The sequence below is a fragment of the Pempheris klunzingeri genome, chromosome 2 (genome assembly GCF_042242105.1).
Source record: "Pempheris klunzingeri isolate RE-2024b chromosome 2, fPemKlu1.hap1, whole genome shotgun sequence".
Lineage (NCBI taxonomy): Eukaryota > Metazoa > Chordata > Actinopteri > Acropomatiformes > Pempheridae > Pempheris > Pempheris klunzingeri.
This window is the reverse complement of record NC_092013.1, coordinates 3,373,031-3,398,225: the sequence shown is the minus strand read 5'-3', so window position 1 is coordinate 3,398,225 and position 25,195 is coordinate 3,373,031. Positions and strand designations below refer to the sequence as shown.

The window sequence follows — 25,195 nt, the reverse complement described above, 5'->3', positions numbered from 1 at the left end:
TGGTTTCTGCAGACGTGTTAACTTTTCTATCTGTCCAGCACCATATCTTTATCTGTCAAACGCTACCTCACAGTCAGCAGAGGCAGGACATCTGGTGTCGCTCCCTTTCCCTCAAACCTCCCTTTCGTTCATTTGGGCTTGTCAGTGTGAGGAGCAGGAGCCACAGTAGGATGTTGTCTCACTGTTTGCTCTGCTAGCTCACAACAGTAGACGTACATGAGGAAACAAACCATTCGTCCCTCACTAACAACATGAATCAAAATTGGATCTTTGGACGAGGACAAGGCAGGATGTCCATCCTCCAGGGGATCTGACAATGGACAAGTTTGTTTGTCTGTTAAAGGAAGTGATTTTTGCTCCAGCTTGTTAATAATGTGACTGTGGATGACATCTTTCTGTTAGGATACTTTTTTTAAAAAAGCTTTTTAAAAGCTTTAAATCATATTTTCCAGCTTTCTTCCTCCTTTTTCCTGGTTTCTGTGCTGTAATCCTGGTCACATCCCCGTGGATTAGCGCTCCCACACACACTTTACATCCGACTTTGATTCTCTATGGCCTGCCACAATACACTGTAACAGGGTTAAGGTGATTTGCCCAAACACATTTATCTTCACCTGTACAACCGCTCACATTTCAAAACCTTTGCCCTGTTCGGATTAAAGCGTCTTGGCTCACACTAGGCTGAACCTGATGCTAAGAGTGCTGATCATCACTCGCTAGCTTTACAGGGGATAATAACTTGTGGGATGGTCAGATAGGCTGCAAGGATGAATGGATGAGTCATCTGCTTCACAAGATTTGAACAGGTCTATTTGATCGTAGTGAGCCGTCACAGAGCAAAACTGAAGCGAGCTCCACGCAAAAAAACACAAAAGGATGTAAAACAGAATCATCACACACAAGTTTATTCCTGCAGGTTAAATTCCTTTAATGTCTACACATACTTGGCCCATAAAACGGAGGCAGACAGGAGTGAGACCAGAAAATTAGAGGTTTACACCCCTGAAATGCAGCATCTCATTTGTTCTTCCTCCATGACAACCTAGAACTCTGTTGGTATAGGAGATATTAATCTGTCCCTACACCGTTGATCCCCAGCGATGGCCTCTTAAATCATAATCCACCCCACTCCTCCCCTCGGGCCCGCACAGACCCCAGCGTTAACATCTTCACCAGGCTGCTCTGCATTTCTAAGCCTGAAGGGCCTGCCGTCTGCACCTTCACTTCCTCTAGAGGACAATCCGGACGTTTCTTTCCTGTGTGGCTCCTCGGCCAGCCACTGACCCCCCACTCACCCTGCAACTCCGCTCTGGGATTAGACTCTGGCCTCGTTTGTCATGTCAGCAGGGGAGGATTCGGGGGGTGGTGTGGGGGGGTGGGTTGGTGTGATCCAGCTCAAAATGAAGTTACAAACTGCTCCTGGTGGTGGGCAGGCAGGTCAGAAACTAATGGAAAATGTTATTTTGGCAGCACGCAGAGGGCAGAGATTGAACGCTTGAGGTTATTTTTAAAAGGCTGCACAGAACTTCATTTGTAACGTGTGACCTGACAAAATAAAGTTTGGACAATGAATATGTAGGGTTATTAAGCACAATTACGTCCTAATAGGTTCATTCATTTCTCTTGTTTGGACAAGTGACCCCATTGTTCCCGGTCCGACAGCTGGTGTGCTGGACAGAAAGGCCGGGCCTGTATGTGGTAAACACCCTGATCCTGTCCTCAGCCTCTCCAGCACATGTTCGCTCTCGTCCAGAGTCTTCTCAGACCTGAAAAATCCCCACATGCTCTTCAGCTAAGGCAAGGGGTGGATTTTAGGAAGGACAGGGACTTCTGTTTGGTCAGGCTCACCCCTATAAAAGGGAATTTATTGACCCTGCTGCTGACTAGTGCCTCAGACAGACTGTGACTGTTCAGCAGAGCAGTAAGGGGGCCGGAAGTTCCCAGCATTTCTGCTGAAAGCTGCAGCATTCGTGGGAGAGGAGAGGATGGCGGGACAAGACAATACTCTCCATACAGAAATCACAGAGCGCCGTTTCTCTGCGGCTAGTTTGTAGGCGGATTACAGCGAGGGTATCTGAAGTAACATTCAGGACTGCCAACACAAAAATGTTCAGCTGGAACCGGTAGCGAGGTAGGCACTATTATCTCATGTGTCATGAAGAATCAGTTTGTTGCAGTGGGGGTGAACGTTTTGGCAGCTACAGGGAATGGATTCGCTCAGGCCATGTAAAATCGCAAGTTGGAAAGCAGCATGGGAAAGACTGGCCTTGCTGAAGGTGGCTGAACGACCTTGTGAGATCCAGGCTAATCCAGTGCCAATGGAGAGGGGAAACTGTCTCCAGTTCTGGATTAGGGCAGCTGTTGAAGGAGGTCACCCCAGACCTCGTATACATGTCCCAAGCTCCTCCTCCCATGGCTCTGATTGGCTGGGCTCCCCTTGTGTGGAGGCAACACAGAGGGTTCTCGTTGAATGAAGTCTGCCTGTTGATGTGACAATAGTCTGCATTGTTCTGTACCATCTCAGGCTTCAGAATAGGCTGCATTTCACAGGCTTTGTAATGCATATGACCGTGAGTCATCACAGGACATTCCTGTCAACTAGGTAACCATTTTTCCTGCTCTCAGAGGCTCCACAGGCTTATGTATGAAAAGAAACTTGTGCAGCAAAAAGGAATATTTTATTTCTCAGTCATGTCGGTGTGTTCATGTGCATGTGTTTCACGAACAAACGGTCGACTGTCCTTTTGTGTTCCTTAATGCTGAAGACAGAACGCAGGTTAGCGTCGCGCAGGAAGCTCCAATGTCCACTTTCCTTTCTTTCTTTCTTTTAAAATAGACGCCACGCCAAGCGGGGGCACTTGTGAATGAGCCGAGCATATAGCGCACACACCAAACTGGGCCGTCTGGCTCTTGCGGTTTAAGGTGTGTGCACTCGAGTGACTCAGAACTGTCAATCATGCCATTCTCATGCGATACTAGAGGAGATGAAAGAGTTCGCTGGAGGTGTTTACTCATCCTCACTGAGTGATGATGACACTCTCTTGTTCCTAGAGTTGCCGTCGGAGATTTATTGCATTTGACTTCACGTAAATTGGCAGAAAAGCGTTTTGTTTGACTCAGAGGTGCTAAATATCCCGATTAATTCTCTTCACCGTCACTACTGCAGAAAGGCAACAGTTCGCTTTAATACCTGGCACAGTATCCTTAAATCTGTCGTAACTGAACTGTCGCATCCAGTATCAACAGCTTGTTAGTGTCTTATCCATGCAGGCCTTTTGGAGGTGAGTCAGGTGACAGAGTGAGAGCTCAGGAGTCTCCCCCTCTGGGCGTCTTTATCCTCCCATCCCAGCCTTGTTCTCTCTGCCAGGCATGTGGATGCCCGGCTGTTTGGTCTTAAAGTGCTTTACCTCTCTTCCCCTCCTTTGGCAGCCTGCCGCCCTGTTGCCTGTGTCGGCTCACATAAGGCCGGCTCTATCGTGCCTGACGTGTCTCGCAGTGAAAGACGACCCCCAAACTTGTTTGCCAATGTCAGCACACGACGAGTGAGGAATGGACACTGACAACTGCTGCTGAGGGGAGGAGGGGGGTGAAGGAGGGAGGGAAAAAAGGTAGTCTGTTTGAGGCCATTTCCCTTTTAATGTGGTTAAGTTTGAAAACGTTCATATAGCTGCATGAAATGTTTTCTGTCCACATTTAAAACACAAAAATCAGAGAGAAAAGTTCTAACTCTCCCTCACTGGTACCATTTTTAAAAAAATCTTTTTTACTTCTGTTTGTTTTGTGTTTTGACAATAATGTCAGTGCTGTTTACTGGTCAGAGACCCTTAATCAAATCACTGCTTCAGTCTTCCAAGCTTTTTGGCAACACAAATAAAACATAAATGAGAACATGGAGTAATTGGCTAATTGGAAACACCCAAATTCCTGGACTGGTGTTTCAGTCTTTTAAGTGAACAGTTGACAATCATATGTTTACAAAAAGATTCATTTTACCTTCCCACAGTACAACTAGCTGTTTTTAAATGTGTCATTCAGCAACAGTTGTTTAAAAGCTTTGTTTTTTGGCTTTGGAAAACCCCGTCAGTAGGACAGATGTTCGTTCGCATGGTCATCCATTCACGGTATCATTGATCGTCCAAGTTCTTGTCCATTAATGTTCACACACTTGTGATCTGGTGAACTCTCCGAGGGCTGTGCAGGAGATGGATCGCCTTTGGCCTGGAAGCAAAGCAAACCCACGGTAGATAGAGATGCACAGACGGTAACAATAAGCAGCAGAAGCAGACATCTAAGAGAGTAGGCTATTTAAACATTAGCATAGAGTCAATACAAACATAGATAAACCTGTAGAGCAAAACAGTAAAAAAAAAAAAAAAGCCAGGCAGCCCCGTGGGTGTGGCTTACAAAGCACATCACCATTAAAGTCGGAGAACAAGACAAATATGCAGCATCTAAACTCCGAGCATTAACTTCATGAGGGTTTCTGTGGGGATGAATGCCAAGTTGTTTCTCAGAAGTCCATAACTCTGTAACAGACTCAGCAGTCTTTATGCTGGTTTGTTTGTTGTTGAATCCAGTGCAACACACACACACACACACACAAATACACACAGGGACCAATTGTGCCATGGGTTTTACTGACCTCTAGCCTTGGTGACACGGCAGGATTTGGGAGGTGTTAAACAAAAGGGCCAAAGAATGTGCGTATGACAGGTGCAGGCCTTTTTCTGTCATCTGAAACACGTGCACTCTCCCCTCTCCTCTTGATTGTTCGGGACACATGGGTGGAGTGGAGGACGTCCCGCACACACCTCGTCCCACCTCTGTTTCCAACAGAAACAAGTGATTCAGTGGAGACTTCCAGCAGACAAACCTATGTCTTTGCGAACACTAGCCTCTCTTAACATCTTCCCTAACACACCCTGGAAATGGAAACATGTATTACTGTATTACTATTAGACCCCGGTGTAGCTCCACGCACATACACACGCCGTTTAGGCCTCCAGATTATGCAAAATGCACTTTTTTTTTAATCATCTTTTGGTAACACTGTGTAGATTTTAGTTGCTTTATGATGTCATGAGGGCATCTGTTGATCATGTGACCTACTCCAGGCCTTTAGCAGGCTTGACCTCCCCTGCCCACTGTTAAACCTGCTCAATCCACCTCGCTGTCCGCTATTGTCTTCACCTCACTCAGATGTCGAAAGCCAAGCAGCAGTTTGTTCTTTTTTTTTTCTAAAAGACAGAGACTGGAAACAGCTGCAGCATCCACGTCTGCTGTGAGAAAAATGATGTGTTTTTTGAAGGTTAAATCAAATAAACCTCAAAAGGGCCTTTTTAAATAGAAGTATGAACTTGAGCAGAACATGGGACCTTTTTAAACAAATCATTTTTAATAACCGCAGCAACCAAACATTCTGACTTTAGAAGGAAAGTGAACCCAGATATATATATATATATATATATATTTTTATTTTTTCTAAATGGGCCTCTCCATTTGTTTCAGTCACGTCTTGCCTGCTGCTGATGGGGTTACACATGCTAAAGCTGCTGCCCTCTTAACTCCAGTAAATGGGGCTGCGGCCACAGCACTCAACATGCCAGGCTTACGATTACGCTCTTCTTTAGTCACAGCTACTGGGGCTGCTGCCAAGCACTCAGTAGTCGGCCCGTGTCCCTGCTCTTGTTTTACAATATTTAGATAAGCAGGTTGCCTAGCAGCCATGCTGAATAGACCTTGTACACGGTTTATACATAATCAAACAGAAGACAGGAGAAGCTTTTGGCAGATCACTCTTTGTATCTTGTGCAGGTACAGGTCCCTGCCTGCCCTGTGGGAGCACATTACTAGCAGTTTGTCACTGATATTACATTTTTAATAGTTTTCTACCTGTGCGGCTAGGTGAGGCTAAAAACCCTTCACTTCTCTGAGCACCGACTTATTTTAAAGCCTGTATCTGAGGAGAAAGGATGCTTTATGTCTCTAAATAGGAAATGGCAGATCTGTAAATATGCCGGCCAGGGTGGACCTTGGCACTTGTTGCAGTGCCTGGTGAACAGAGTGCTAAGGTTTCCTCGATGAATGGCAGGCCCTGTGTGAGAGCTCAGCCGGCACTGGTCCACAAGGGACAGTCACAGGCTGCGGCTCAGAATAGTCTGTTGTTGGAAAAGGTTAGAGGTTACCATGCAAGAGTCCTAATTGGTAAATGGGAGCTTAGCTGGCTCGCTGATTTTGTCTATTATCTCACCTTAACAAGTTTATGGACAAATGAATGGAATAATACCCCCATTTGGCTCCGTTTCTGAAGGCGTCCTATCTGTCCACCAGAAATGCCACAATGGCACTGAAGCATAAAGCTGCATTTCAGCCGTTACTAGATTGTCTGATGAAACAAAACTCTATGCTACACAAAGAAAACAATAATTTTTTTTTTGTTTGTCTGTGTAGTTTATCTCTCAGATGAAATCGACAACCACACTGGTATTTAAGTTTGTTTGAAATCCAGCGCTGGACAATGACACAGGGCTGCTTGTTGCCCTATTTCTGGTGAACATATTGTCCAGTCCTCTATGTTTACTGCTGCTGGGAAAAGTGCCATTTACGCTTTGCCGTTGCCTTCGAACAATGGGGCAGATTCCATAAGCTATATTCTGTTGTTTCCCTCACTCCGGGAAACCGCTCTCAGTTCAAGTTATTTTTGGAGCTGACTGTAAATTGTGGATGATAGATGAAGTATTTCTCCTTCAGAAGGAGACCTCAGGCCACATTTGGGACTGGGAGTACCAAGATGGTAAAGAAGGTGCGTTTGTGTGTCAGTTTTGGCCTCTTGGTCTCAGCGGCTTGGGCTCTGTTTGCAGAGATTTTTTTTTTTTTTTTACAATTTGACAAGCTTTATTTTTAGTCGCTGTGGAATAACCATAGGCTTCTGAAGCGTCTCCTTGACCCAAATGGGAGACAAAAGATCCTGTGTGCCACGGGAGAGCAGAGTGTGTTATTACACACAAGAGTGAAAAGGACATTGGATTTCATACTCGTGCTGTGGACGGTGCTTTTTGACACAGGATTGTCTAATGTCACGAGGTGAATGATAAGCCCACTGTTAGCTAGAGTTCAATTAAATCGAAGAAGAAGAACTTTAATGGCCAAGTTTGTACAGTGCAACTTCTCTCTTTATGTACAGTAAAAAGTAAGAAATAAACTACAACAATAAGAATATAAGTACACATAAATAGCAGTATATACAGTGGAGGTAGGTGTGGTGCATTTATGTGGTAGTAAACACTATACAGTAGGTTAGATTTAAAAATTAAGCCAAATTCTTAGTTTGGGACACTGTTTGAAAAACAGCCTCCATGAAAAACATGGAGTACATATTCAAGAAAGTCTAAAAAGTTGCTGTTTATGAGCATATTTCTGGAGGAATCTGTGAAATGTAACTACTCCTCAACTCTCTACATTCATGTGTTTTTTAGAAGGCAGTCAAGCGCTGGACTAGAACCACACAAACCCCTAACAAGGGGCTCTGGCAGGCAAGTCTGCTTCAATTAGATTGAGTTTCTCCAGAGGTAAATCAGGTGCTGTGTCCTTCAGTCACAGGACCACGTGTGTGTGTAATAAGTTAATTTTAGTTCAATATAAAACATTTCTGTTGGAGTTAAACTCCGCCGAGCTGGTGCAGACTGCATTCCAAACCATTTATGAACATTTGCAGCATGAGGCCGACTGCCTCAGTTGTTTGGAGTCCGACGTCTGCTTCTCAAGTCAGGGAATCGCCTTAAGCTGAGCAGGCTGAAGTTAACTCACGTGGTATTACAGACAAAAACCTCTCGCCAGAAATCTAAATTTTAGTTTTCTACCTCCAGCGGTGTAATCCCTTTTTAATTTTAAGGAGAAAAGATGTGTAGTTATGGTGGAAATAAATCAGATTTCATCGTAAATGTAGAGAAATCAGCGAGTAAATCCTGCAGTGAGACAAGTCCCTTTGTGTTAGACAAACCCATGTAATGGACTTCTCTCGTGTCGTTTGAGCACTCCCAAAAGTGATGTTCCAGAAATTTCAGAACCTGAACGCCGGTTCACCGTCCTGCTTATCTGGACGTGTCAACAGAGCCCAGCAGGCCTGCTCTCAGCTCTAACAGCTGTTTATTTACCCAGAGGGAACAGTCCTTGTGCAACCGCTACACCCCGTGCTGCTAAACTCATCCAGCCGTGGCCTCCACAGAAGACCCTCAAACCCCTGTTTCCTGTTGGGGTGTTCAGGACGCCATCCGAACCGTTAAATTCTGTGCTGGTTTCCTCGGTGTCATCGCTGCTGTGGAATCTTTGGGGGCTCATAAATGCAGAGAGAGGGACACACAGCCTCGGCTTTGTTTCTCCTCATGTTCATAAGGGGTTGGTTTATTTTGATTCGGATACAAACACTGCGCACAGAAAGCGATGACAAACACAACGCAGGGCTGAATAACGAGGAATGCAGCATGGACAGATCAGTTTCTCAGTGCCGAAGGGCCTCTTTTGGAAGTTGGGAGAAGTAAAAGGATGGAGGCTCTGGTATGTGAGGGGTGGTATTGACTGTTTGGCCTCCACTTTGAAAGCCCCATTATTTGCTAGGCTGCCCGGCCATTAAGCGTTGCGGATCTAATCAGTCTGAAAGTCATCTTCTAATAGCTGGGCCCCCCTGTGGGACCTCTCCCTTCACACCGTAAACACTCCTCGGAGACTTTAAACCCGGCCCCAGCAACACAAACAGTTTTTTAACACTTATATTCACTTTTTTTTTACCTCAGTTTACCCCTCTTATCTGTTTGTCATCCCAAGTTGGTTAAACACAGTTTAAAAACACCCTTCATGTTCAGTCCACTAAGGTCAGGGCTGCTTGCCTGGTGTGAGGGATTGAACCAGATGGCTTCCCAGCGTAGAGCACGGGGGACACATGGGAAGACAGCATGTGCAAGGGCTCCTATATCCTCTTTAATGCCATCTCTATGTTAACTGGCTCTTAAAATCAGCCTATGGAGAGCTTGGGCTGGTCCTGGCTGCACATAAAAGACCTATAGACTGATACTTCGTACTTGATTAACAGGTACGTCAAAGTTACTCCAAGCTTTGCTGTTAAAGTTGAGAGCAGCTGTTGTTCCCACTGAGGTTCAGTCAACACGGTGACATTCTCACCCTGGCAGACCTGACTGGCACCACACTCCGCTGTCTATTTCTGAGGCCGAGGCTGCACACGGGGGGTGATTTGGCAGCAGAGTGAGGAGCGACTGTGGGTATTTGGTGGACATTGTAGGCAGTCTTATCCGCGCTAAGCTTCGTGCCTCCTCTGATCATCGCAGGTAGCCTGTGCAGCAGGCCCACAACACAAACAGCCGTGACAGGTAGAAGAAAAGCTTTCCTGTCCTGAGAAAGCTGGGAAAAGATCCAACCCTATGGCGTCTTGTTTTGACACTAATTCCTCCCCACTAGCACTTTTCTCTCAAAGATACGAGGCTAGAGTTGGGTGGGATACTGAAGAAGAGAAATGACCCAGCCTTGCCAGGACCCTCAAGTGGTCATTACGAGCAACTAGAAAGGAGCGTTGTGAGTCCTTCCTCTGGCTCTGGCTCTGGCTCTGGCTCTAGACATCTACTGTGTCTGAGACTTGGGAAAGGACTCTCTCTGGCTGTTTGCAGTCTTTCTGTTCCCACATGGATTTGCTGGCACAGTTAAGGCCTGCATTGGGGACCTAGATCAAAGGAGACATAATGGAGCCCACTAAAGGGTAGCATGACCTGGATATATAGCACCAGCAAACTGCAGTCCCTGCTTATTTCTCACACATATTTATTGACCCTGATTTTTTATGTAGGTGGCTACAGCACATAGCCCTAATTTGGGTCTATCAGTCGTTTGCAATATGCCACAGTCCTCATGTAACACAGATAGCCAGAGTGTCCTATAATCTCTGAAATTCAGTTCATGGTCTAATTGCTTATAATTAGTTGTCCCCCTTATCTGTGCCCTTTGTATGTGCACCTTTCTGCAAACTGGGTTGTCTTTTTCTTTGTTTCTCTCTCTGCCTCTATCTTTTTTTTGCACCTCCCCTCTCTACGGTCTTTTTATTTTTTTTGTTGTCTCTGTGTATTGTGCTGAGCTGGCTGTTGTCGCCCTGTGATTGTAGTTAAGCTCAGTGGTTTTTGCGTTAGTAGCACTCGGAGCGTATGCTTCTCTCTGGGCCCTGCTGACTCCGTGCCTGGTGTCTCACGGAGCGTGTCCACCTGTCTCCTTATTCAGGACACACACACGTACACACCATCACACCTGCTGTTTCATCGCCTACCAAAGAGATGACATCACTGCTTACACACACACTCATGCAGATGGATACATGTAGGGGACACAAACATTGACACTCTCTCCACCATATGGGCAAGTGGGCTTTTTCAGGCCTCTCAGTCTGTCAAACAGTGTGAGTTGTTTACTGCTTGTCGAGTTGATTAGTACTCAGGCATGACTGTGGCTTCTAATGCATCATCGTATCCTGTTGGTGCATAATCTGCTGCCATATTCAGCTGGAACGTAACGCTTAAATCTTTTGTTTCTTCTCGTGCAGCTCTGATTGGGTGGAGATCCTGGAGCCACGCTCCCGCGAGCGTATGTATGTGAATTTGATCACTGGTGAGTGTGGCTGGGACCCCCCTCCAGGCGTTCCTGTCCGCCAGGCAGACGGTAACCAGTGGTGGGAGCTGTTCGACTCCAACAGCAGCCGCTTCTACTACTACAACTCCACTGGGCGCCGCACAGTCTGGCATCGACCCCAAGGAGCCGATATAGTTCCCCTCTCCCAGCTCCAGGCCATGAGGCGCTGCACTGAGGGCAAGCGGGCTGGAGGGGGCGTGGACAGGCACCACCACGGGACCACGGGGAGTATCGGCAGTGTAGGGAGCCAGGGGCGCTGCACCCCTCTGCCCGAGCAGGACGGAGACAGCCCCATCCCCAGAGCTCTGGAGACCAGCGAAGAGGCTGCCAACCCCGAGCTGGACCCAGCAGTGGACAGCAGATTGCAGGGAGATGGAAGCAGCTCCGAACACAGCACAGATGGCAGTAAAGACCCACAGAGGTAAGCCTGACCAAACCCTCAGTAGCCTCTACAGTAAGTCTGGAGAGGGATTTGTGCTTAATCATTAGTGGATCATATTACCAGGAGAAAAGTGTGGAAATGTGATAGTCATCGCAGCATGTGGCGTAGGGAGACGTAATGACTTTCAAATGCTTCTGCTATGAGAACTCACAAGATTATTTTGACTTTTGACCACTCAAACTGCTTTTTTATTTTCATTCGCGCTTATCTGAACATTCCATATGTCCCGTGTTTCCATACTATTGCCTGTGAACCGAGCGCAGCCATTCCAGCAAATCGTTACCAAATGGGGAGAGCGGTCAGTTACATTAGAGAGCACGACATTTCCCCCCCTCTCGCACTTTAGTTACTGGTGCAGAACGGCCCCTAACAGTAAGTCATTCAGAGACCCCATCATGTGCTTGGCTTTGTGGCCTCGTCCAAACCACCGTCTCTCCCCTCCAAGCCAGATTCCAGACATGCCACTTCTGTTTCCCCTGGCACGGGGCCACCAAGGCCGTCTTAGTGTCCTTCTGTGTGCTCACCACCACCACCACCACCACCACCACCACCACCACCACCGCCACCCTGCTCCGCTCTGCTCCAATGCTCATTTCGTTTTCCTAAAACAAATCTAGGCCCCAGGCCACGAAAGACTGCAACGCCTCTTATGGGTGAGAGCATAAATGTGCACGTATGAGAGGCATGTGAGAGAGTGTTGTCTGTGGTTAATAACAAGCAGAACCGCCACATTCCAGCTGCTTATAAACAAGGCGAACCCTGCTGGTTTTCAGACGCTCTGCCGCGGCAACTCAGGCTCTCCGGTTCCCTCCTGGCTCCTTTTGTACCTCACCTTGGCCATTAGGAGGTCTCTCCTCTGACCCTCCGATCCTTGGGGATTACGTAAATCTGGAGGGGGAACTAACTCGTCTGCCGTGGCTGTTGAATGACACTACCGGGAGGCCCTGTTGCATTGCCTTTGGTGTGTGTAGGGGGGTGTTAAAACCCCCCCTGCAGGATCCCACTTTGCCCCAGTGATTCAACCTTTCCCAGAACCTTTTTCTGTCTCCTCTTAAAACAATGGCCAGCTGTGTTCCTCAGAGGCAGTCTGAGGAGTCTTTAGCCCGCAGAGGCTTGATACCCTACTTAGCCATATGGCCCTTCACATGCTCACCAGCCTCCATCTCTTAGCAGGTAATTAGAAACCAGCACAAAATGCACAGAGAGGGTGGAATGTGACAGCTCAAAATGGATGAAAACAAACTCGGAGACATGCTTGTCTTCAGTCGGCGGCCCTCCCTATTGATGATGACATGGATGAATGGGTAAGAGGGAGGGAGAAAGTTTAAATGAAGAGCTGATGGGGTCACAGTGGTTTGAGGTTGGCTAATTGTTCTGTCCAACCCAGCGCAGAGGAGTGTTAGGGGCTTTCATGAGAATATAGTCCTCTTCCTTTTTTTTTTTGTGATCATGCTACATCCGGTCATAAGTATTTTAGTTCCATAGAGTAATGGAGTATTTTCATTGTTTCAAGTTCCTCAGTGAATGTCTCAGCTATTTTAGATATGTCTTCACATGTTCTTTTTCTCTTCCCTTTTTGTGTGTCTAGATGTTGTTTAACTCATGACCTCTGGAAAACAATGCTGTTCTTTGTGAAGATGGGACAATCCCAGGTCTCCCAACACCCGTTTCCTTTTGTTTTGTGCTATTAATACATCTGCTCATACAAGATAGAAGAGTTTCCAACGTTTCTACTGAACACACCCTGCGTGTTGTTCGAAGCACTGGTTGGTTGATGCCACTTGCTTTCTCTTTTAGTCTCTGTATCTTTTTTTTATCGCTTGTATCTTTTGTGTTTGTCGGCGTACATGAGCACGCGCCCACGTGTCGACTTGAGTGCCAAATCTGTTACTCATTGGCCAAGTCTTTTCACATGTCCTGGGAATTTCTGTGTAGTTTGAGCCTGTGGAGCTCATCAGGGAAGTACCGTGCTCTCCAGGGGTAAACATGTCAGTCACATGTGGTGCAGAGCACAGGAAACTGATCTGTTTTGATGACGTAGGACCCAAAGGTGTTACAGATCAACTAAGTTATAACATCTGTATTAAATTTCACCCACCTTTCTATATATATATATGTATGTGTGTGTGTGCCTGTGTGTTGTTGTCTGGCTGATGACAACATCTGTATGGGATTTCATCACAGACAGTGTGTGATTTGTGCTCTTCCTCGCTGTGTGTGGGCCCCTTTCCACTGAGCTTTTAAGTTACAGGAGACCTGCTGAGGTTGAGTGGATGTTAAAAGTCTGCTGAGGACACTCGACAGCGTGGTGCAAGACAACCCAGAAGCGACCCAAGGTGGTTCACGTCAGGGTCACAGCACCCTTTTGTCTTACGGGCAGGCCTGGAGTGTATAATGGACCACTAAAAGGAACAAAGGCTCACACTTAAACCCAGTTGTGCCCCGGGGTCAACTGAGAGCTTTCTCTTAGCAGGAAGTCTTCGCATGCTGAATGGAGACGAACACCAAATGTCTTGTTTGTGCCCTCTCATTTAGCCCGTGTAATGATATAGCAGTGCAGTCGCACTGACATTAGACACTTATAACTCGCCTTTCCTGATTGTTGACTGGCTTTGGATCCTTCAGAAAGCTCCCACAGAGTTGGGTAAGTCAATACCTAAGCAAACTCTACTCTGGTTGGGCTGTTTCATTGTTTATTTGCATGTGCTTACACCAAAGTCAAATCAGCTTCTACAAATTATAGACAAGATAGCTGGCGTAGTATGAGTGTGCAACAAGGTTAGCTGAAGGAATGTTGGGTTTAATTTTAGTCTGATGTATTGAAGGGAAACTAAAGCACAAATGTAGAAACCTCTTCCCCAAAGGTGTCAAGTGTCTGATGACACAACCAACTAAAAAACAGAAGTGGAACCTTTTTTTTTTTTTCTATTTCAGTTTCTATTTTTGGGAAGTTTTTTAATAAAACCCCGTGCAGGAAAGCAAAAGTATAAAAAGGCCAAAAACAAAACAAGCTTCCCTTAATGTGCTTGTGACTGTCTGGCTGTGAGTCATGTAGGAGAAATCACTAGTGGGTTTATTTAGGAAACGAGGGGGCGTCTTATGGGGTAGATAAAGTTTTCAAGTTTTTAATGAGTCACACAGCACAAGTCTCTCGTGCTTTTCATCTCCCGCCACTTGGAGGACGTAGCCACAGCATTTTTACGCACGTTGGAAAGACTTGTTTTATCTCTACACTCCTGGTGTGGTAAGCTCATTTTTCAGCTCCTTCCAGATGCCGTTTTTTAAAGTCTGCCTATAATAATAAAGTCGTTTTTTTTTTTTCCCCCCTTTTTGAAAAAGTTGCACTTTGAACTTGTGATACTGTTATGTGCCTAAGAGCTTTGGGTCTGGTTAGCGGTGACAATATCCTTATTTTGTTTTTATCTCAGGGCTGGTTCTCCACATTTCACTCTGTCTTTCTCATAAATGCAAAGTTTTATGGCATTCTCAAGAAGTAGATTACAGAGCTTTACAGTTTTATGTGTCTCACTGAAGCAGTGTGTCCAAAACCTCCTTTTGTTTTATTTTAGATATCATTGAAACGGTGCTATTAACTACAGCTGACTTCTCTCTCTGGCGCTGTGGTGGAATATCTCTAGTGTGTTTTCATGAAGAACCAATAGCACCACATGTGAGCCGGCCTCAGGCATGCTGCTCCGACTGCCTCAGCTGACTGGCAGCATGCAGAGACGCTATTTTTCTGGGTTTTTACAGTTTCCACTCACATCCATCTGTTATGGGCCATTATTCTTTACTACTATTTTGTTGTGTTTCTTCCCTTCTCCTCTACAGTGTTTTGATTTTACGCCCATGCTGAAGTTGTGTGTGTTTTTTTTTTTTTTTTAAATGGCGGTCGCAAAGTCCCTGACATAAGCAGTTCTTTAGCACCAAAACTTTGCTGGTTTAGAACCGCAAAGTGTTTGTGCCGCTCTGGTTCCTTTACTGTCCAAATGCACAGAACTAGTTAGAGACCCACTGTTGTATATAGGTTGATTCTTTATATTTTTTCTATCTTCTCACTTTGTTTTATTATTATTTTTATTCATATGTTTATATATTTGTTAAGGCGAGAGAGAAACGGTATTTCGATTCTTCTGTTACAGGAAAATTGACAATAAAAATCCTTTGAATTAAACACCGGGTCTGAACCGGTCCTCAAACTGCCTTAATGAAACAACAGGCTTGAAACTGAAACTGGCTGGAACAGGTTTTATGGGTTTTGCTTGTGTGTGTATGTGTGTGTGTGAGAAGGGAATCCAGTTGTAATCATGTCACCCGAACAGTGTCCCACAATGGGATCTGCTCTCACAAAAAAGCGTTGCAGATCCACTTTCAAATTCCAGAGGCGGGTCTCTCTGGAATCCACTTGGGTTTGGCCTCATCCTGTCGCTTCAACGTGACCCCAGTGGCTGTCCTCCGGCCCGGCCCAGCACTCCTCATAGGAACGAGCTGCGGGAGCCACAGACATGCACAAGTGGTAGACATCTTGGCTCAGGGGAGGGAGGTGCGTCACTTCAGCTGTTGTGGGACAGCTGGCTCTCTGGAGGTGTCTGACAGGAACCAGGGGGCGACCAGCGTTGTCTCAAGCCCCCAAAATGTTATTTTACGCTCCGATTTAAAAAAATTTATGACAGATCAGATTCAAAAGCGGGAAGAAAAATCTGCTTTGAACGTTGGCCGTTGAACGATGCGACATTGTCCTCAGCTAATCCTCTTTGTCTTTTCGGTTTCCTTCCTCTACGCAAATCGCAGTGACCCCATTGGTTTGTGCTCGGAGGTGTTTGTGTAGCAGAAGCTCGGCCTGTGCGACCTCATTTCCTCTTCCTGTCCAGTCAATGTTAATAATAACCCCTGTTTTTCAGACCCCACCACTACTCCCAGCGGGTATATTTAAGAACTTCCAAATCCATATCCCTTATCCGCCAAAGTGACTCAGCTGATGGCTTTTCCAACAACGGTTATTCCAGGCAGGAAAGAAAGGAGAGACAGAACATCTGCTGACAGCAAAGTCTCCGTAGTATATTTAGCTGGTTATTGAGACAACCTGACGACGGCAGTATCCAGAGCGGTGACATAGGTATCTGGGACTGTGTTTGTGGGTGTGAGACACCAGAGCTGCTGAAACTAATTGAAATTTGCTGACCTTTAAGTTGATTTGCTGCTCTAGAGGCCAATCAGATTACCCCATTGGTTTCTGAAGGGCCTCTAACTTCATTTTGTCTCGCACTTCTTTCTCTTCCTAAAGGTCTCGCGTGCTTCGCTCCAGGCTTTGAGGGAAGGGGTTGTAAAGTGCATATGTGGGCGTAGTATAGGTGTGTGAACATGCGCTCTGTGTGTGTGTGTGTGTGTGTGTGTGTCTACTCATTTGTGCTTGTGAAATACTTATGGAGGTTATCTCCTTGCAAACACTGTGAAAGATTTAGAAAAATCCAGAGCGCTTTTTTTTTAACTCTCCAAGCAATAATTATCATGTCTCTTTTAACCTCCTGTGATGAATTGCTGTGCGTAATCCCCACCTTCAGCTAACATCCAACCCTTGACGGGCAGGCTACACACCCTTTCCAAACAACTTTCATTATGGTTAGAATAAAGTTCAGACCTGTTGAGCGTTACGTAAGAAGCCTGTCTGTTCTCCTGACTGACCCTGGTAGGTTGAAGATAGCTCTTTCAGGTTCGGCCTCTTTCTCGCCACCCCACCCCTCCTTGTGCTCCAACGCTGTCGTTGAGGGAGGCGTCTCCGTGACGATGGCACGGCCATGCATTGTGTTGAGGCTCCCAGCACTGCAACGGAGGCCCCTGAATGAGCCGTGAGGAATGCCAGCCTTCCCGCTCATTCCCTTGCCGCACTCTCCCACGACTAATCCCCTCCCCTTCTCTTTTACACATGCTCACACCCTCCTCTCTCGTCTCTCCAGCTCCAGTTCTAGCCCCCCCCCACACCACCAGTCATCTTCCCACTCTAGCCCTGTTTTTATTTTCTCACCATCGTACTGTCTTTGTCTCTTAGTTCAAAGTTTGTAATCGTACTTTATTTGGTTGACCTGGGGTTTGCTGATATGCGAGTGTTGTTCTAGCTGTGTAATGGGATTTCAGGCTTTGGATAGAGATCGAAGAAACAGCAAAGCCTTGCTGTTGGAGTTGGCTACCGCCCCTATGTGATCATGATGATCATCGCAACGAATACCCTGCTGACATCCAACATAATGTGCCAGTGCGGGGGCGGCGGGGCAGGGGGGGGGGGGGTGAACATGCTAGACCTTTGCTGAGCCTGGCTGGGACAATAGTAGGCAGACAACAGAGACAAAGCCGAACAAAATCCCTCTCTCCCAACACTGAGCTGGACTCCTCACAGGCCTGTGAATGTGTTCAGTTTAATTCCAGGAAGAATAGGCTGTTTAATGTTATCATAAAGCACAGTATTGTGTTTGTATGGACTGAAAGTAATATTATAAAAGGATGACATTGTTTTTTTTTGGACAAGATGATGCATCTAAGAGCCTACAAGGATATAGAATATCTCGTCTAAGAAGTGAATTATTTTGCAAAGCTGTGCATAAGCTCCCTGTAATTGAGATTTAACCCACACTTCCGCCCTGAGCGTAGTGTGTGAACATGACATCAGGCATTTCCTGTTTGTGTTACATACGGGGAAGCCTTTTTCTCCAACCCACCACAGGCAGGAAGTAGTGGTCACTACTATCTCAGGGTCGGTCCTCATAACGTCCATCATCCACCCACCAAGAGCAGAGAAGACAGATTCACGTCGGCAAATCACATGAACCCTCAGAGATTGTTTTATATGTGTTTGATTTGTTTGTGGATAATGGGAGTGTGGGGGCGGGGGGGGGGTTTGATTATTGTGGTTTAATGTGTGAGGTCCACTGCGCTCCGTGGTCGTCCACTCATAAGAAAAAGCCTTGATGTTTCACGTGTGAGCTGTTCCTGCCGTAACAAACCGGTGCTAAACGCTCAGCTGCTGAGGTGGGAACGATTTTGTAGCATTTGCTTCACCTCCTCCTGCTTGACAGGACCAGAGTGAGAAAACATACACTGTTTCAAAGAGTGCAAACAGTGGCTTCTCATGTTTACAGCTGTCACCTATCAAACCCCCACCCACCCACCACCACCACCACCTCTCCGCCCCGTATAACCATACACACTCACACTTGCTTGTAACAACTAAACAGTGGTGGTTTGGGGCGAATCCCATCCGTCAGAGCTTCTTGTCTTCACATGTGTCTGTCTTTGTGTGTTATTTAGGCAGTAAACTGTCTTGATTGGTGTCGGGTGGGCGGGGGGGGTGGGGTCCTTGGAGTGTTACCAGCAGCGGTGGTTGCGGCGGCTGTCCTGGTGCTGTGCCAGGTGGCTGGGGCCCAGCTGTTTGCCTGGATGGTGAATCCGCAGAACCGTTTGAAGATGTGAGCCTGTTTACGTTCAAGCTGCTGAGGTGGTGTGACTCAGTCCACAGACGGGGGAGGCACGGGGTCCTGAGAGAGGGAGAGAATACAGAGCTGGAGCTGGGAGGACTAAAGGAAGTTTGCCGTTAGCTCGAGGACCTCGGGGGAATTGTTTCAGCATTGTTCCAGGGAGATGTGGGGAGGAGAGGGGGGCCCAGTCCACCTCTTTCTCTCCTCCCTCTTCATCCTCTTACAGCCCAACACTCGACTGAGTGGCAGTGCTGCTGTAAAAGGGAAGCCTTTGAACACTTGCTCTGGCTCTAACTCTGATCTGTGTTTATATTTGGATTAACAGGAACAGAAGGTGATCAGCTTTGATCTAATTAATTACCCCCACTGAATGTTAAATAGAGTTTGGAGGGAGGGAAGGTAAGTCTGCTTTGCTTGCTTGCCTTCAAACTTATTTACCTGCTTGACCTTTTAGATCAAGAGAGGAAGTGTACTGAGCTTGTGTTTTCGGTGCTGCGTCACATGTGTCTGGCTCAGGCCAGCCGCCAACTGTGTGTTTGTGCAGCAGTTCCCATTTCAGACACACTCTTTGGTTTAAGAGGGCAAGTTTTTGATCAGTTTAGGAATGAAAAGTCCAGATTGCGGGGTAAGATTATGAGGCGACAGTAGAACTGAGGGCAGCAGACCAGAGCAGCGTGACCGGATTGATGGCAGATTGTTTTCCGTCGCTGGGATTAGCAGTGGGCCACTGGGTTTGAAGTTGGCCCAGCCGTTCAACCAAAAGGAGAAGAATTAACCTTTGGACCCGAGTGAAGATCTTCTCAGCTGTGAACTGCTGCAATCCTGACTTCTCTCAGATCGACCTCTTTTCATGTGGCCCGCTGGCTTACTGTCCAAATGTTCAGATAACTTTTAGGCCATGTGTGTCATATGTTGATGAAACCAGCTACTTCACAGGCATGTAACTACCAGCCAACATTACTGTGTGTATCCTCTGTAGACCTCGAAGTCCCACATGTTAGGAGAAGCTTTGGACGGGTTTCAGTGAGATGTGTTGTGTGCAGTCACTCAGTATTTTAAGCCGCAACACACACTGGAGTTATTGTCTCATGGGTTTGACGAGGCTATTATGGCTGCCAGACTAAAAATGCAGTAAAGTCCTTGGAGGTCAGCAAAATGTTTGGAGAAGAATTTGTGGATTTCTGCTGAGTTTCCCAGCCCTGTCAGCCTTGGATTTTTTAGAACAGATGAATTATAGTAAATGGCTTCATGCCAGCGTACGGTTGCATATGATGATACTGCTGTTATGGTACCGCCTAACTACTGGGTGTTTATTTAGACTTTATATGTACTCTGTTGCTTTGACTGACGTCAGATCTCATTCTGCTTTTGTTCTCTCTCTTTCAGAGATGCTTCTCAAAGGTGGCAGCCTGCACCAGGCTCTAAAGCAGCCATGTTGGTGAAGGTGAACAGCATGAGCCGTAGCCAGCCCATCCCTGCCTTGCAGCAACAGCAGCACCTCCAGCACAGTGCGCACAACAAAGCCAACACCTTCACCCTGCACCCCTCGAGCAACAAGGCCCAAGGGGGACACTTAAACTCTAACCAGGGATATAAAACTGCCCCTTCTGGGAAAATGGCCGCAGACACGCGTCAGGCCCATCACCTGAGAAAAGCCAGCAATGGTAGCTTCTGTTTGGTGACGTCAGACAGTAGCCACCCCAGTCCGCTCCTTCACAGGTCTCAGACCAGCACACCACGCCCCGTCTCTCCCCAGTACGGTTGCACTGCCCCAATCTATGACGAGCCAGTTACAGACTGTCCCATATATGATGAGCCCCCAATAGACATGGAGGTAGAAGGGGCGCATCTGTACAACGGACAACCTCTGTCTCGCCTGACGCCGACTCACAGCCTCCAAAAGCCCAGACACCTCCAGCACCCTGGCTCTTCTCATTCAGGGTCCAGACACCGGAGGAATCCTTCTGCCTCTGATTACAGCCCAGCTGGTCTGGAGTGCATCAAGCACATGGTCAACGTGGACCCCAAACAGGGGCTCCTATCCGGCTCTCCTGTCCCCACACGTACCCCTTCCCCTACCTCCAGGCAGGATCCTGTCTTGGCCCAGCCTCAGCCACATCCCCAGCCCCAGGCCCACTCTTTGCCCCAGCCTCGAGGCCAGGTGCGGGACAGAGAGCCAGGGACCCCAGGCCCAAGTACACTGGACAAGAAGCAAAGCTGGCGGGTCCTTGAGGCCACTGTCCAGCGAGCTATGGAGGCGAGACACAGCAGGCAGAGCAGCCAGGCCTCGCAGGACTTCCCCTCCTCGACCCCCCAGGCCACAGCAAACTATCAAGACTCTGGTTACTCCACTGGCCCCTCCCCAAGTCTGAGAAGAAAGAGCAGGAGGAGGGTGGGAGCCGGTGGCGGCGCGGGAGGCAGGCCGGGGTCGGTGGGCAGCAGCGGGGAGCTGTGCGCCCTTAACGAGAGGCTGATGGCCGAGATGAGGGAGGTGGTGAGTCGCTCCAACACCATGAGGGAGGTGAGAGCGGGGCTGGACCCGGAGATGGGGGAGAGGGTCGTCGTGCCTCGGACGCGCTCCCCCGCGGACTCACTCCGGTGGTACGGAGGAGGGGGAGCGGGCTCGGCGGGCAGATGTGCATCACGAGAGGACCTCGCCCCGCGGTCGCTGAGTAGGGCCGGTAACCACGGCAACCCCGCGCTGACCCAACTGGAGATCCCAGGGAGGCAGAAAAGGACCTATGAGAAGGTGGACACCTTGGAGATGAGTGTGAACAGCCAGGCCAGCCTGTCCTCACCAGAAACCCCAGGACCGCCCTCCCAGGTGATCCCACCCCCTATTTTGTGTGTGTGAGTGTGTATGAATGTGTTTGCCCAATATTATGATACTTTCCCGGCTGATTAAGAGCTCAACTGTGTGTGTGTATTATTGTGTGGTCTGTTTACCTCAGCAGGTTTGCTTGGATTCACTTTTATTTGGTCTGGAAATGCTCTGATTACTGATGTCTCACTAGATCCACTATCAGATTAAAGAAGACTTTAGTCTCAGTGCGTCAAATGAGGCCAAGTCATGCCTGAATAAAGCATCTGCGTATTCTGAGAATTTTTAGCTGCTGCTTTTGCATTGTTCAGTGTGTGTAGTCCTCAGAGAGCTGTGAGTAGAAGAATGGACAGATTGTTTGCCTGGGCAGAGATATTCCTCTTGACTAAAGGGGCAGATCAGAGTTTTCTTAGACAACACAGTAGATTTGGTTATATTTTGATTTTGCGGAGCACTAAAACACAAAGAGACAAATGTCGAGCAGCCATGGTCGTGACTTATCTTGACGTCAGGGGTCCTTGCAAAAGGTGCACATGATCGACGATGAAATAAGTATCTGACTTCTCAAAGCAGTTACATAAGAAGCAGCGTGTGGAGCCAGCTCCAAGATCTGCTGCTTTTTAATCTCCAAATCCCCTCTTGCAATAGAATCACACCCCACACCTCCATACATTATAGTGTTATTTTCAGAAGCGCTCCCACCGCACCTCTGCAACTATGATAATGAATGTTTGATTCAACAGGGCGCTCTGGGATGAAAACGGTGAGGCTAATCTGTCTCTTTGAACAGAACACGAAGCATTTTGTGAGTAATCCCTCTTGCATTCCAATCTCGAGTGCCTAAATGTCCCCAGGACATTAGGCAGTGGGCAGGCTGGGTACCGCCGACTCTAATGGCCACAGTCCCAGCATCACCTGTCATCCTCTTACCAGCGTCCATCTGCCCTGCACTGCAGGTACTGTATACTCATATGCCAGCTCTGTGCTTGGGCATCTGGGGCCCATGCCAGACCAGAGAGATTCAGGACATGGCTTCCTTCGGTCAGGAAGGAGGGCCGCTGCGCCGCATATGGCCCAGGCTTGGCAGGGAGATGAGGAGGAGGGGGAAAGGAGGAGGAAGGGGTGGCAGGCTGGTACCGAGGCTTATTGGTACCACTGTAGCTTTAGCATGTTAGACAACAGCCAAAGAGCACTGAGCAGGCCCCCTAAGTCTGTCCGGGAATGTTCATCAGACCTGCTGTTATATCTCTCTCACACACACACACAGATTATGGCTTGGTATGTATGAGCAGCTCTACATTTTTCATATTGAGCATTCTGTTCTTGCACTGAAACTCTGCCCATTTCCACAAAGGCCATGAATAATTCAGGTTTTTTTTTTTTTTTAAGTTGAGAGCATATTCTCCTCTTTCTCTGTTCTCTCGTCGAATGACCAAATTACCATCCTGTGCCGATGCATCTGTAAGCTATCTGTAAAACTATGTAATTTACTAAAAGTAGAAGTTACACACAGCACATGTCCCCAGTTTAGCATGTGCTTTGTTGCATTTGATCTTCTGGAGTTGACCTCTGTTGCTCATTTTATAAAAAAAAAAAAAAAAACGTCAACTCTCTATGACCGTATAGACCCTCTGCCAAAGCCCAACCTCAGATCTGCTCCATTTGATTGAGAAACCAAAATCTAAAGTCCAGCTTGTCTGGCACTCATCAGCTCCACATTACATCAGGGTCTCATTGAAAAGACAAGTCAGTACGTTTTATGTTCCATTAGTAAATCTGAGCGTTGATTCTGGCTCAGCTTTTGTGTTGTTCCTGGCTGTTTGCAGAGCATATCTGGGTTACTGGCTTTCTCTATTAATGGAGGTGAGGTGCTCCTTACAGTCATAAACTCCACCGCAGGGATCACAGGGAGGTCTTGTGCAGAGCGTAGCTTTGGTTTTGCAGGGTACGTGAGCCTGGTGATGTCTGGTCACCTGCTCATGAGGCCAGGGTTCATGAGGATTAGGGGAGACCTCCTCCCTGGTACAATTCTTTTCTGCCATTAGGAAATTTAAGTACAGAGGCTGCAACAATTAGCCCTCGAGCTCCAGCACTGCTGAGTGGAACATGGTAGGCTGAAGACAGCCCAGCTGCTAATGTGTGCTCGGTGACTCTGCAGCTGCACACACAGTTTGTCTCCTCTTCTGCCCTCCCTCTCTCCGCCTAAACTCTGCACAACTCTTCTTCTCTATCTCATGTCCACCTCTTCTCCCCCTGCAGACGGGCACCCTAGAGCTGCAGGCTCAGCTGGAGAGCAGGAAGAAAGGCATGGTGGATGGGCGGACTGCTTCCCTGGGCCCCCACCGCTCTGCCAACCATGACAACAGAGAGGGGGTCGATGGGGCAGGAGACAGGGCGCGAGGATCCACCTACCAACTCTCCTACGCCACCCTGCGGCAGCCCCCACCCCCTGCAATGGGCATGGAGGACTGGGCCAGCAAGCACCTCAACATGCACACGCAAGGCCTGTTCCGCCGCCGCGTCTCCATCGCCAACATGCTGTCGTGGAACCGCGGATCCATCAAAAAGCCCATGCTAGTCACCAGCAACCGCGCCGTCAGGAAGGAGGCCTGCGAGATGTTCAAGCTGGTGCAGGCCTACATGGGAGACAGACCTTCGCGCCTTGACCGCCGCCACTCTGCCCTGCTCATCGTCACCAAGTGCTGGGACATGCCGGGGCTGCGGGACGAGCTTTATGTGCAACTGGTGAGGCAGACCACCGGCAACGCCACCCCTAGAAGCTTGGCAGCAGGCTGGGAGCTGATGGCGGTCAGCTTGGCGTTCTTCGCCCCCTCGCCTAAGTTCCGCTGCTACCTGGAGGGCTACATTCAGAGACACACGGAGCCCACCAGCGACAAGAAATGTGAGTCTCAGACTGAGCTGCAGGGTGGGTCACCTTTCTTGCTTCTGTACCTCCCTTTGTTGTCTGATTGTCATCAGTGTTCATGTGGGCCAGAGAGATGTCTCACTTGTAAAGATTAAATTTGTATTTTCGTCTCTGCTTCTCTGTTTTCCTGTGGAATTGCAATTTAATTTAGTCAGCACGGCCTTATTAGAAAACACAGTGTTGCTTTTGATGGGCCCGATAATGTGATTGTCGGCCTCGTGTTTATCTGACTGACCATCAGGAATTTGAGCTTTGCTATGTTCTGTTTCATAGTGACTCAGTTCATACTGGAACAGCAGGAACTAAAGCTGAAGAAGAACTCAAAGTCCAGAAAGAAGCGGAAACAGAATACAGATGAGGAAGAAGGTAAATCATTTACATTTACATTCACTCGCCCTTTGGTCCAAAATATCACGTTAAGAAAATAGGATCTTCAGGATAGCAGGAGCTTATCTGTTTCCCAGAGCACAAAGTACTGTAGGGGAGGGGAGGCAGTCCCAGATATGTTTTTCTCCTTTCTTCAAAAGCTGTTTCTGAAGCAATGCAAGCCATTATGTACTGCTCCCTGTAGAGTGACCACTCCGACTCCGATGGAAAATTCAGCACTGTGCAGTTTGTCAGATGAGCACACGCTGATGTGCCTTTACAGACACAATGAATGGGTTTCACAGAAAGTCAAGCTGGAAAAAAAAAAAAAATATGTAGGATGAGAATTTCAGTGTTCTGTAAGAGCACAAGGGGCCGCGCTGTGAATCCCATTAGCGGTCTCTCTCGCCACTCGCATGTCAGACAGCCATTTAAGGGGGATACCAAGTCATCGGCACGTGCCCTCATTACAGCGGCCCACACTGCCAGCTCAG

At 47.7% G+C, this 25,195-nt stretch overlaps 1 protein-coding gene across 2 annotated transcripts in view; it reads left to right on the top strand.

Moving 5' to 3' along the window:
- arhgap46a (Rho GTPase activating protein 46a) overlaps positions 1-25,195 on the top strand; it is a 31,607-nt gene that overhangs the window by 1,212 nt on the left and 5,200 nt on the right. Inside the window, exons 2-5 of one of the 2 annotated variants that reach the window (XM_070844200.1) lie at positions 10,595-11,101; positions 19,975-21,412; positions 23,669-24,311; positions 24,609-24,701. In XM_070844200.1, the coding sequence (XP_070700301.1) occupies positions 10,595-11,101; positions 19,975-21,412; positions 23,669-24,311; positions 24,609-24,701 (2,681 nt within the window). Of the gene's footprint in view, positions 1-10,594; positions 11,102-19,974; positions 21,413-23,668; positions 24,336-24,608; positions 24,702-25,195 lie in introns of both variants that reach the window. The other variant, XM_070844192.1, reaches the window with a different exon arrangement.